The sequence below is a fragment of the Panthera tigris genome, chromosome B2 (genome assembly GCF_018350195.1).
Source record: "Panthera tigris isolate Pti1 chromosome B2, P.tigris_Pti1_mat1.1, whole genome shotgun sequence".
Taxonomy (NCBI): domain Eukaryota; kingdom Metazoa; phylum Chordata; class Mammalia; order Carnivora; family Felidae; genus Panthera; species Panthera tigris.
This window is the reverse complement of record NC_056664.1, coordinates 79,149,128-79,163,073: the sequence shown is the minus strand read 5'-3', so window position 1 is coordinate 79,163,073 and position 13,946 is coordinate 79,149,128. Positions and strand designations below refer to the sequence as shown.

General features: G+C 35.3%; 1 protein-coding gene across 2 annotated transcripts in view; it reads left to right on the top strand.

Annotated features, from left to right (window-relative positions):
* Positions 1–13,946, top strand: part of RNGTT (RNA guanylyltransferase and 5'-phosphatase) — a 333,772-nt gene that overhangs the window by 62,250 nt on the left and 257,576 nt on the right. For both annotated transcript variants that reach the window (XM_042986788.1, XM_007076924.3), the window contains exons 7-8: positions 6,314–6,423; positions 7,628–7,729. In XM_042986788.1, the coding sequence (XP_042842722.1) occupies positions 6,314–6,423; positions 7,628–7,729 (212 nt within the window). The remainder of the gene's footprint in view (positions 1–6,313; positions 6,424–7,627; positions 7,730–13,946) is intronic.

Genomic DNA, 13,946 nt, shown 5'->3' with positions numbered 1-13,946 from the left:
GTTGGCTGTAGAGGAAATTATCAAGCTGGAAGATTTATCTAGGAAATTCTTCCTGGATGTAGCACAGGAGGACAAAGAAATATGAAAAATAGTTTAGAGTTAGGTAGTGATGTGAGTGACTTGATAGTATGAAATGTCACAGAGGGGACAAATATGAGGATTATTTTCTGTAATATGCAGTAGGGACAGGTCAGATTAATGATTTTAAGAAGCTGATGGGAGGTGAGAAAATGGAGATAGAATTGTGTTAGGGGTCCTCAATACCACCCCCACTTTTGGAGATTTACTAGGACTCAGCATATAGTTGTAGTCACAGCCAAGGTTTATTATAGTGATACTCCAAGGATATACAACTGTATCATAAGGGAAAAAGACAAGTGGAGTCCGGTGGATTCCATATGTAGGCTTTCTTATGCTCTCTTCTTCCCATGAGGTTGTACAGAGCTTACTTTCCCAGCAGCAGTGAAGATGCAACAACATGTCTGATGTTTCTGCCTGGGGAAGCTCATTAGAGCTCACTAGAGCCCTAGTGCCCAAGTTTTTAGTAATGGCTGGTCACGTAGGCAGCCTATGTGTGTACCAAAAGTTACACAATCCCAGAAGGAAAGTGTTTGTTCAGCATAAGCCCTATTGTTCGTACGGATAGTCTAGGCATGGTGAATCACCCTTATCAGTTGACTAAGAGCACTCTGAGAATCTTGTTCCCAGGTGCCAACCTTGTAAGCAGACTTGGTGTATTGGCCTTTTTCTGCACACTAGTACAGGGTGTTCATTCACGTAGTTTAGTTATGATCAGAAAGGAAGAAGAAGGGTGACTGCTTAATGCAGATATAATCAGAAAGGCTGTTTAGTATGGAATAAATTCCAGCATATTTATTGCTTGTGGATAAGCAGCTGTGGAGTCAATGACCTTGAAAATAATTTAGGGAATAAATGATACAGCAATGTCTGAGAAAATGAAAGGGAATGGAGTTCAAAAGCAGATGGAGAAATAGGTCTTCCACAAGAGGAGGGAAATCTCATCCATAGCACTGAGACTGTGATTTTTTTCCTCTGTGAATTTCAGCTGTCTATGGGTGGGAGTAGAGAAGATTAGTGGTAGGTTGATACAAGGTTGGGTATATTTAGTATGGGTGTGATGAAAGGACAAAAGGTTGAGGAGTACTGAGGATATCAGGCATAGAAGAATTGAAGTTATCAGCCATAGAGTCTAGCTGAATAGGAAGTAAGGTAAGGCTGGGGGCTGTTACACTGAGAAGAGGGAGAGGTGAAGGGACTGTTAGTCTTGGTGAAATTGAACAGTGAGCATAGTTAGGGTAAAAGAGTTAAGCTATTCAATGAAAAAGGTCAAAGAGTGGCATGTTGGCTTTAGGATGTTGTGCATACTCAATCAGTGTGAGTTGAATTGATGAATGGCAAGGTAGAGCAGTATGGAATGATGATGGTGTGGCCATGGAGCATGTTGTTCAAGTTATGCAAAGATGATGGTCATTGTAAATGAAATTACTGAACTGTGAAGCCAAGGTTGTTTGATGGGTAAAGATTATCTAATGGATGTTGATGTTACCAATGTAATGATAGAAGTTAGTGCAGTGAGAAATACTGTTTTTGATGAACATGGAGAAATGACTGGATGTCAGTACATGAAGAATAGAGTGTTTTACTACTTTAGACTCTTTGGTTGCAAGTATCAGAAATTAACTCAAACTAGCTTTAATAGGAAGAAGAAATTACTATGAGTGAATGGGTAGGACTCAAAGCCAGATCTCAGGAAGGGACTGGAGCCTGGACCTGGAAAGCTATTTAGAATCTAGTTTCTGCTCTTTGTTCTTATTTTCTCATCTTTGCTTTTTTTCTATTTCTGTTTCTTTCCTTTTGTGTCATATTTCACTAGCTTTGTCTTTGGAGACTGGCTCTTTGTGATTCCTTTTTTACCTGGGAGATTATAACTGTCCTGTATCTTCTGAGCTTACATGTTGTAATTTTAGCCACATGCAGAGACTTTTGAATCCCAATTCCAGGTTACCAGAAGAGAGAATCTAATGGATTCAGACTGAGTTAGTGGTTTGCTCATGCTCCCATCAACTTTGGCTGGAGTGGGATGTTATCTTGTAATGTCATGTAACATGGCTGTTAGGGTCCTGTCTTTGTGGATGAGAGAGCAGCTGTTGTGCCACCAACTACAGTGGATGTCTGCTCTACCACAGTTGAGTGATACAGCTGAATGGATTTAAGTCTAATTGAGAGGCAAGGAGAACAAGTGAGGATATAGGTGAATGCTTTACAGTATCCCTATGGGACTTGGGCAGTGGGAAAATGAGTGCTTTTATTTAAGAGAGAAGTGGTCTTCTTGGTGGAGAATTAGCTCTTAGTTAAGACATAGGGGACGAGGTGTTCATGAAAAAGGTTGAGGTTATAGGTTATTTATGAAAAAGAGATTCTAGGGATTATATTGGAACTCTTTGGGAAGGTAATTAGTGATAAGATTAACCAAGGAGAAGGAGCTCCAAAGCAGTGAGGACAGGACCATCAGAGAGGAAAGATGACTGGAGAGTTGATTTTGGGTGATGTCAAAGTATTGGTGACAGTCATGAGAAATGTAGATGTAAATAATTGGCAAATCGATGGTTGGAAAACTTTCGTTTTCCTGTTATTTCAATCTGAGTTGAAGATAGTTAACAGAAGCAATCCAAGAGTGACTAATTTTTATGGTTCACATCTTAACACAGTGAACTTATTTTGGTTTGACACTTTATTTTTGTTAGAGTTCCCCTTTCCTGACTCCTATTGATATGACTATGATTTGAAGTGATGGACTCATTGTAGTGAATTCCGATAGTGACTTTAGGGTTTTTAATAGTCACGCATGTCCTGTACGTGGCCCTCACATTCCTGACACCTTTGTTCATCTTTTGAATACATGCTTGTATTGATTTGGAAGAGTATGATCTATAGTTATGTTGTTTGCTTCTTTGAATTGATAGCTGGGATCATGTCTGTCTCTCACTCTCTCTGTTTAAAGTTTATCTATTTTGAGAGGGACAGAGACAGCGTGATTCGGGGAGCCAGAGAGAGAGGGAGACAGAGAATCCCACAGGCTCCTCACATGGGGCTCGGACTCAGGAAACTTGGAGATCATGATCTGAGCCAAGACCAAGAGTCGGATGCTTAACAGACTGAGCCACCCAGGTGGCCCTGGGATCATCTCTTTGAATAAAACTGTTAGTGCCTTTTCTTCATTACTAAAATATCCTTGTTACACATTACACACATACTTGCTTACTCATTCCTTCACGCACGCACACACACACACACACACACACACACACACACAGATAACACTCACTTCTTACATATAATTTGACCCCATCTTCTGTAAAACTTTCCTCAATTTCCCTCTGACTGATCATTGATTCCTTTTTTCCTTTTTGTGATAGCCATATGAATTTCCATTTTAAGTCTGGCAGACTCTGTTTATGAAATACACTTCTTTCATCTTAAGCATACGTTATCTTCTTTTCACTTTTGATATTTCTTTATTCCCACAAACTGAAATGGTAGTTTGTTAAAAAGTGAAAGTAAATGTCATTGACGTTGAATCTCAATTATAGTATGTTTGAAAATAGTTCCAGACTTAAGACATTGCTGTTTAGATTTAGTGATCCTTTTTGAAATTATTACATAATTTTAAATAATATATTTCTGTCAGAGGAAACTTGTAATGACAGCCAAAATAGCAAATTAAGTTAAAAAGTTACTAAATATTATTGGTGTATAAAGTGCATCAGCCTTACTGTTTTTAATGGACATACTTCTACCATTTTCTGATTAATTATTATTGCAGAAGAAAGTAGGGGAAGACAGTAAAAAAGAAATTGAGACATTGTAGGAAAGATTAAGGAAGAAGAAACATAAATGAATGAGAGGCATTTGCTAGATGGTTGGACATATCTTTTATAAACAAGCTTAATAGTTGCTAAGTATGTACTGAGGCTCAATATTTATTCTTTTAAATTAAAAACAATATTTAGCTTGGGGTGCCTGGGTGGCCCAGTTGGTTAAGTGTTTGGCTCTTGATCTTGGCTCAGGTCTTGATCTCCCAGTTTGTGAGCTGAGGCCCTGCGTCAGGCTGTGTGCTGACAGCGTGGAGCTTGGTTTGGATTCTCTGTCTCCCTCTCTCACTCTGACCCTCCCCGACTCACTCTGTCTCTGTCTCTCAAGGTAAATAAACTTAAAAAAAAAAAAAAAAAAAAAAAAAAAAAAGAGAGAGAGAGAGAGAGATGATCCCAGATATCAATTCAGTACTTTGCTGGCAGGACAGAGTCTGCTTTGGATTCTTTCTCTCCCTCTGCCCCTCCCCTGCTCTCTCACTCTCTCAAAATAAATAAATAAACTTAAAAAAAATATTTAGCTTGTTCAGCTGCATAGAATTATTAAAATATTTCCTAGTAATATTCTAGGAAAGTACTTGGTTGAGTATTGATCCTATTTCTGTGTTTTGGTCCTTTTTATTTGCCAAAAAAAGAATATTTATGTTTTTAGGAATAATTTATGATACTTTGGCCCTTGGTTTTCAGAAATTATCCTTGATTTCCGAATATTCCTCAGGAAATACATGCTCATGAGTGAACCTTTTTCATGTAAAACTTAAAAAAAATCCTGTGCTGTTAGTACCTTTGGAATAATGGTGCTGAATGTTGAACTCTCTGAATGCTTTCTCTCTCTTTTTTTTTTATTTAAAAAAAATTTTTTTTTTAACGTTTATTTATTTTTGAGACAGAGACAGAGCATGAATGGGGGAGGGGCAGAGAGAGAGGGAGACACAGAATCAGAAGCAGGCTCCAGGCTCTGAGCCATCAGCCCAGAGCCCGACGCGGGGCTCGAACTCACGGACCGCGAGATCGTGACCTGAGCCGAAGTCGGCCGCCCAACTGACTGAGCCACCCAGGCGCCCCTATGCTTTCTCTTTTTAATGAGTATATATAGGATATAGCTTTATAAGGATATTACAGATATCTGAGTATCTCAGTCACTAAATATCTTGTGAACCTAGTTCTTATCCTCATTCTTTAGTTATTGTATTTAATGGTAGAATGGTCCTAAAGCAGAAGGTAAAAAGAGGTGATGGTGTCATATGAGAGGAATGGTACTCTTTAATCCTTTGGCTCTTGAAATCTCTAAAGTGTGCTTATTATGGAAAACAGAGTTGATGACATATAAGATAACTATAAAAAGTGATTCAGAATTAGGGGCAAAAAGTAGGACTAGTGTCTGCTGGATTACTCAGGACTCTTCCAGATTTGACAGGGACGTACATGGACTAAGTACTGTGTTCTTTTTTTTCCTTTCCAAGTGGCTCGAGTTGCCAAATCTTTGCCAGAAGGTTGATCATTGCAGCTTGTAGACCATATTTTTTATTCCTTAATTACGTTAACAGCTAGAGTTGTTTTATGGATTTTTCTTGAGACTGATGCCAGCCCTCTTATGGGTCTGAAAGTAATTGTAACATGAATCTAGACTGTATTTTTAGTCTTTAAAATTTCCAGGAGTGTTCTTTATTTATTTCATATATAAATTCTCCATCTGCTTCACTTCTGTGATATTTTAAAAATATGCTTGCTATGAAGTACAATAAGACACTTTATGTAGTTGTGAGTTAAAGAATTTAAATTAAAAATTCAGTGATGAGTAATAGTTTTTCTTATATCCGAAGACTCTACCACTTTGTCTACTGTTACACTCTTATTCTAGTTTACAAAGGTATATATATCGTGGGTGTTTATCCCCTTAAAATCCATACTCCATCAGAGATATAGCTCCTCTTTCTGTCCGTAGTGAGAACTAGTAGTGAATGGTATAGTGTAGACCTGAGTTCAAATTCTGTTTTTACCTCTCAAATAAATTGCATTCAGTCTCATTTACTCATTTGTGAAATAAATACACTGTAATCTACTTTTCATAGCTGTTATAAGAATTAGAGAAAATGTTTGTAAAGTGTCAGATCCTTTGCCTACCTCTGAGTAAATGGTAGGTAAGTTGTTATTGCTGTTATTAATGAGTAATGTCCATTTGAGTACTTTGAAATATGATATAGACACTGGGCTATATATGTACATTGAAAAGCATATGCTGGATTAAGGAAAGTGAGTGTACAATCCCAGGGGGAGTTTATAGATCTTTCTGGAGCAGACCATTTCTGTTTCATATATTTGCTCAGACGTAAAAATAAGCAAGTCTATCTTTCAGTCTTTGGAAATAGATTTTCATTTCTAACAAAATATTTTTCTTCTTCTTCCTTTTTTTTTATCTTAAGGGTGCTATTTTCCTGGAAGGTGTAACTGTTAAAGGTGTAACTCAAGTAACAACTCAACCAAAGTTAGGAGAGGTACAGCAGAAGTGTCATCAATTCTGTGGCTGGGAAGGGTAATAACCATTTTAAAGTTTTAAGTAAAACTTACTCTTACTCTGCAACATTTAACATTAATGCAAACATTGACACAGCTTCTTTGCTCCTTGAAGATTGAATGTTTACACAGAGTGCTTAAAAAGATATCAAGCAAGAGTTTATCAGATTTTTTTCAAGAACAGTTGAGTCAAAATTAGACTACTAGACAGTTGAGTCAAAATGAAATGACTCAGACATGTCTTCTGAATAGAATAGAAAGTTACTTTTGTCACTATCCAGTATTTTAGTGTGCTTGATTCTACTATTGCTGATTAATGTTTGTATCACCATATCATTTTATTAAGGGAGAATAGGTGCCACTTGAATGTACCACATTTTCCAGTTTTTCTGTAATCAGAAACCTGGGGGAATCAGTTTTATGTATATAAGTATATTTATATAAATATGTTCTGCCCCCCACCATGACCTGAAAATATCTATCAGTCATTTCATGGGAGGAGATTCAGGAGAGAGTTCATTGTTCTAATCTTTTGCTCTCAGGTCTTGTCTATGGTCATTTCTGTTGATCATTGCTGTCTGTGGCAGAAAATTGTAATACAGCTGGAACGTGATGAAACAGGATTGCTAATTGTTAAAAATTCTTCATATAAAGAACTTTTTGACTTGTATATTAAGATCAATTACCCAGAAATAATTTTAACTAAGAGATGAAATGAAGTAATAATGATTTCAGTGTTGTGTTAAACCCTTGCCAGTGTACTTCAATCTTGACCTATATTTCTCCTGTTTTGTCACTTCTGGGCATCTTTTGAGCAGAAATTTGCCAACCTTGTAGAGTTAATGCCAAGTTGGCAGAGTCATGGTGGAGGAATATGAGGTCTAGAATAACGTACGATAATTAAGGCAAGCAAGATTGAAACTTCTTCCTGAAGTAAACTTGTAAACATACCTGCTTTAGCTTTAGATCATGAATATTAATATTTAAAAAGCTCAATAGTTATAGTATGTAGTGGCAATTAGAATCTTGTTAACTCACATCCAAAATGTCTAGAAGATAATGTTTTGTTAGCATTCTTGGGAAAGCTGATATTTTTCCAGTTGACATTAATCTCATGATAGGGAGAATGTTGTGGTAAGTGTGTGACTAATGTGAGATTGGTTTAGGACGTATTGCTTTGTATGGATGCCAGCCATAATAGTAATAAAATGTTCTCCTTTAAGGTCTGGATTCCCTGGAGCACAGCCTGTTTCCATGGACAAGCAAAATATTAAACTTTTGGAGCAGAAGCCATATAAAGTAAGCTGGAAAGCAGATGGTACTCGGTAAGTTAGATTTCTAAAACAAATTATACAAATAATTCTAATACTTGAAGAATACTGCTTTGTTGGTAAAGAAGGTTTGTACTCTTGGAGTGTGAATTTCTGACTTGAACAGCAAAATAATCATGTTTCAAATATATAATTTTTGTTTTGCTAGTATTCTTAGTTATGTAAGTCAGTTTCTCTCATTCTGCTTCATTTTTGGTTTCAGACTTCTTTTTTATTAAAGATTGTATTTTTGAGTAATCTTTGCAGCCAACGTAAGGCTTGAACTCACAACCCCGAGATCAAGCATTCCATACTCCACCTACTGAGCCAGCCAGGTCCCCCTGCCCCCCAAATTCTGTTAGTTTGACATAAATCTATACCAAATTTAAGTTTGAGAGTGTTTTCTCTTGATGATATTGTCCTTTTTGGCATGTCTGCTGCCCACCACCTGTGTTTAGTGGTTGTTGAGCACTTCTCAAATTAACAGATGTGTTGTCAGTTTAGAATCTAAAAATTACCAAGTCTTTCTGATACTTTGTTCCTTCGAATATTTTGTTCTCTATTTTGTTCCTTCGGATATTTTTCTCTTAATTTTTGCTAATACTTTTTGTGATTTTTATACACTCTTGTGGGTGTTACAGTCTTACAACAAAGCTTATCTTCAGTTTGATATTCTTATGCTTTTAATTAGTATAAATTTTATGATCCTCAGTAGTATTTAACTTTTTCTATTTTGTAGTCCTTATTTTTATGGCATTGCAATATGTATTTTTTCATCAAATGTTTTGATAGTTGAAGTAATTATTTTAACAGATGTTAATATAGAAGTCCTATTAACTTTTTCAAAATAAAGACAATATTTCAGAATAATTAACAGAACATATATATAGTTTAGGTTTTTTTTCCAGCTTTATTGAGATATAATTGACATATAACATTATGTAAGCTTAAGGTGTAGAATGTGTTGATTTGATACATGTACAGATTGCAAGATGAGTACTGTTAGCTAACAACTCCATCACTTCACATAATGACCATTTCTCTTTTGTGGTGAGAATATTTAAGATCTGTTGTCTTAGCAACTTTCAAGTGTATAATACAGTATTATTTACGGTCACCACTATGGTGTACATTAGATTCCTGGAACTTATTTGTCTTGTAACTGGAATTTTATACCCTTGACCAGTACTTCCCCACTTCCTCTACCTTCTCAGCCCCTGGTAACCACCGTTCTAGTCTCTGTTTCTATCAGTTTGATTTTTTTTAGATTCCACATGTAAGTGCTATCATCTAGTATTTGTCTTCCTCTGACTGACTTATTTCACTTAGCACAATGTCCTCAAGGTCCATCTGTGTTGTTGTAAATGGCCGAATTTCCTTCTTTCTTATGGCTGAATAATAATCCATTGTATTTATATAGCACATCTTTATTCATCTGTTGATAGTTATTTAGGTTGTTTCCATATCTTGACTATTGTGAATAATACTGCAATTAAAAAGGGGATGCAGATATTTCTCTGAGATGCTGTTTTCACCTTTTCATTTTTAAATGTTATTTTGAAGATGATATAGGTTGCACTTAATTTTTGTAAGAAGCTTTTGAATGTCAAGGTGGCAGTTACACCTTTTGGATCATGTTATCTTCATCTACATTTTGCTTGTGGTGACCTTAAGAGATATCTATGAAGATATGGAGTGGGGCAGATACAACTTGATTTTAATGTTAGGTGAATATAATGACACTATTTCAACATGCTTTGCTTTTTAGTAAATATATATATATATATATATACACACACACACATACTTTTTTATTGGGGAATATATCAAAATATTTCCTTTCATTTGTCTTTCTTTGTTGGAAACCCATCTTTCCTTCCAACCTAGCATTTTCTAGCTTTTTGGGGGGGTGGATTTTATGAGTAACACAGGCTCATTAAGCAAAGTTCAGAAAATAACAAGTGAAAAGAAGAAACTAAGTGATTTTATCACATAGCGATAACCATCATCATCATTGTGGTCTTGATTTTGTTTTTTTTGTTTTTTTTGGTTATGAAGCAGTTGTATTAATGCTTAGTATAGTGAATCCAAATAGTTAAATAACAAGTATGTTTTACATATGTATGTTCATTTTTTCATATTATTTTGAATTTAAAAACGAAGTAAATTAAAAAATTAATATTAATACATGGTAAAATTTTAAGCAATATAGAGATATCAGATGGTAAATTTAAGTTTGCCTTGTGTGCTTCTAAGACTGTTCATTCTACAAGGATAGATTTATAAGGATAGATACAGCTAAAGATTCAGATACAGACAATTTGGATGATTCGTCCCTTCCATGCCCTCCTCCTTATGGATGTATAATTTTGAAGGATAAATAAAAATTGCCTGATTGCTTATTTTCAAATGTTAAAATTATATCTAATTTTTTTGGATTAGAATAAGTTTGGAATCTATTAAATTGGTAGTAAGGATTAGCAGAAGTTAAGTTGTTGATATATATTTTTAATAGCTATGTAACAATGTCTTAGGGTTTATTAATAGATATGTAGTATTGTAACAGTGTTACCTTTGTAACAGCTTCCTACCTCTGAGTGGAGAAGGAGTGAAAATGATGAGGTGCATTTCTCCAGACTTGATACTATAAAATGGCCCCGGGGATTTGGGAGTGAGGCATAGTTTTGATCTGATGAGTTTCATATTCTGGATATTCTTTACTTTCTACCTTGTCTTCTTCATAATATCCAGGCTGTGATCTTGGCAAACCTTGAGCAGAATAACAAAGTCTGTAAAATTTGCCATTTGTATTCAGCCATCCTACATTTATTTTCCCTCCTCTGCATTAGTATGCTCCTTTCCCCATGTCTCAATGCTGTCAGACCTATAAATGATTCGCTACAGTAATTTGAGCTAAGATGTTTTGACTGATAATGGAAATATCTTATTTCTCATGGACCTGTGCTCCACCAAAAACAAAAGGAGAACCTCTAAATATCTTTTTGAATAACTACTCTGTCTTGTGATGCTTTAATCTGTGAGGAAAAAATTTATATTTTCTGGACTAGTGCAAAATCTTTCTTTGGCACAGTAGAATTTAAGGCCAATAGCATGGGGGAGGGACTTTCTGTGATTTATAGGGTGAAAAAACCCCTCGGAGGGCTGTAGAATGGTCTAGGAACCCATGGAATTAGAACAGCTGATCAATAGCCATGAGCCCTAGACTCCACTTTATGTATTCATTTATTATTTATTTTTTTATTTTTTTAAGTAGTCTCTACACCACTGTGGTTGACAGTGAGATTATGACCTTTAGATTAAGAGTTGCATGCTCTACCCACTGAGCCAGCTAGGTACCCCACTTTATTTTATTTAAAGCCATGTTGTGAAAGGGGCGCCTTGGTTCATGAGTTCGAGACCCGCTTTGGGCTCTGTGCTGACAGCTCAGAGCTTGGAACCTGTTTCAGATTCTGTGTCTCCTTCTCTCGCTCTGCCCCTTCCCTACTTGTGGTCTGTCTCTCAAAAATAAATAAACAGTAAAATTTTTTTTTTTTTTTTAAGCAGTCACACAAGTCTAAGCCACATTTATTTGCACATGTATAGTAATGGCAACAGATACTCCAAATTCATACAAATTGATAAAACAACAAAGTTAATCACTTGGTACACTTGTGTGTTATCTTGCTTACAGATTCAAGTGTAGATGAACTTCCTTCATTCTGTAAACTTTCATACAATACTTAAACAAAAACTCTTGAAAACACATATTGGCATGTTTCAGTTAGAGCCAACACAAAAGTTAAGACAAGACCACAAACTCAAAAACCAAGTTTAGAGTATACTTTTCTACCTCCCTCCCCTACAAAGTGATTATTTTCTTCAATAGATGTATATGCTATATCACACAAGTAGCCATGGAGACAAAAGAATGATGCTCCCATAATCATGAAGAAAATGCCAACCAAAGTATACTGTTTTAAGTTATCTACCAAATATATGATTTATATATGAGAAACAGGGGGAAACAGTAAAATTTTTTAAGGTCATGTTATGATAGGGTTAGGGACCTCTTTTTATTATCCTTATTCCCTAGTTTATTGGCTATTTATTGTATCTAGCAACAGTATTTAGATGGAAGGATCTCTGAAATTGAGTGTGCTATGAGACCTGGATAGAGTTAGCAATAAAAGGTAATGCCTAGGAATTTTTATTAGTCTGGACAAGGCCTGGAGGTAATAGTGACAGTTTTGACAGGAATCTGTTGTAAGTTCTAAAACATTGTTGAATAGGGACTATTTCCTTATTGTAAAGCCAAAGAATATAGATAGAAATACAGAATTCCTTAAAAATGAAACAGTGAGAAATTTGTATTAGTTATATAGGTAAATTGGTAAACACTAAGCCACTGCAGTCTCAGAAATAGGTGGAATCATTTTGTTTGATAGAAGATTTTATAATAGTGTGTCTTACATTTCATTAAAATCAGACTTTTAAAAATGAGAGGTCTCCTTCTGTCAAAACATAGTATTTCTTTCTTCATAGCACTTTTCATTATCAGAAGTTACTTTTTCCTTTCTAATTATTTTACTTCTGTATCTCCTACTATATTGTAAGCTTCACAAGATTAGGGAGCAAGCCTGTCTTCTGTACCTTTATATCAACAGTGATTGCAAGGCATTATGCTAGTAGATATTGAATGAATATCTATTCTGAGTATTCAGAATAGTATTGAGTGTTTTATGCTCTTGAGAGATCTGTAGCTTCTATAGATTGAAATATTCTTATTTTATACTTTTCCTCTTTTTTTAATTTTTCTTTTTTTACATTTATTTATTTTTGAGAGACAGAGCACAAGTGGGGGAGGGGCAGAGAGAGAAGGAGACACAGAATCGAAGCAGGCTCCAGGCTCTGAGCTGTCAGCACAGAGCCTGACGCGAGGCTCCAACCCACAAACTGCGAGTTCATGGCCTGAGGGACGCTCAACCGACTGAGCCACCCAGGCGCCCCTCCTCTAAATATTTTTCATGATCTTTTGGTTCATTGAATGGATTGAGAAGGGAAGAAAGAAGGTCATATTAGAAAAACCGTACTGAGGAGTAGAAAGAGCACAGAGGTAGAAGTTAGTATACTGCTTAGCATTAAATGATTAAATGATTAAATGAAAGAATACAATACTTAATCAGATAGCATAAATAACGTGTGTTATATCTAGGACACTACATATAACTTGACCCATGGGAGAATTATACTAAAATCAAATTAATGTGTAATTTGTGATTAATGAAACCATGGCATTGTAATTGATAGTACTTGATAAAGGACTTGTAAAATGTGAATATATACATATTTCAGAGCTATTTAAGATTTACTGATATGTTTGTGCTTATAACTGATTTTTTTGATGGATATATTGCATAAATGTAAATAATTCTACAGAATAACAGGTTTGAGTGTTCTATATCTAAAAAGCAGTATTTAAGTCTTAAAGGTTCATTGACATATTTGGAAATTAGAACCAACATTAATTAACACTTTTAAAGTTGGGAGAAAAATTAGGTGAAATGAGAGTATTGGAAGTTACTGTGAAACCGAGCTTAGCAGCTCTAAATAAGACTAATAAGAGAGACAACACATGTGGTTAAGAGTACATTGCTTTCAAGGAAGACAAGTAGCGTTTGTGGTTTGGTCCTGTTAACTTTGTATCTCCATGCCTTGCATAAATGAAGCAAATTTGAGCCTTAGTTTTCTCATATGTAAAATGAAAATAATATTCTTAGGGTTGTAAGTTTTTAGTGAAGTGTTGATATAAAGTGCATTCTAGAATAGCCCTGATATACAGTAGATGCTAATATATTTTTTAAAGTAATTATTGATAGGTATGTACTTACTGTCATTTTGTTGTTTTCTGGTTGTTTTGTAGCGCTTCTCTGTTCCATTTGTTCTTCTCTTACTCTCCTTACGATTTATGACTTTCTGTAGTGTTATGTTTGGCTTTTTTTCCTCTTTATTTATTGTGTATCTATTACAGGTTTTGGGTTTGTGGTTACCATGAGAATCCTATCCTGAGATGATAGCAGTCCATATTAAGTCGTTGGCCACTTAAGTTTGAACACATTTTAAAAGAACTTTTTTACTTTTTCCTCCACATTATATATATGTTGTCATACTTTACATCTCTTTTTTTCATAATTTTTCATCTAATTAGGGCCCTTTCTTTTCCACCTTAAAGAAG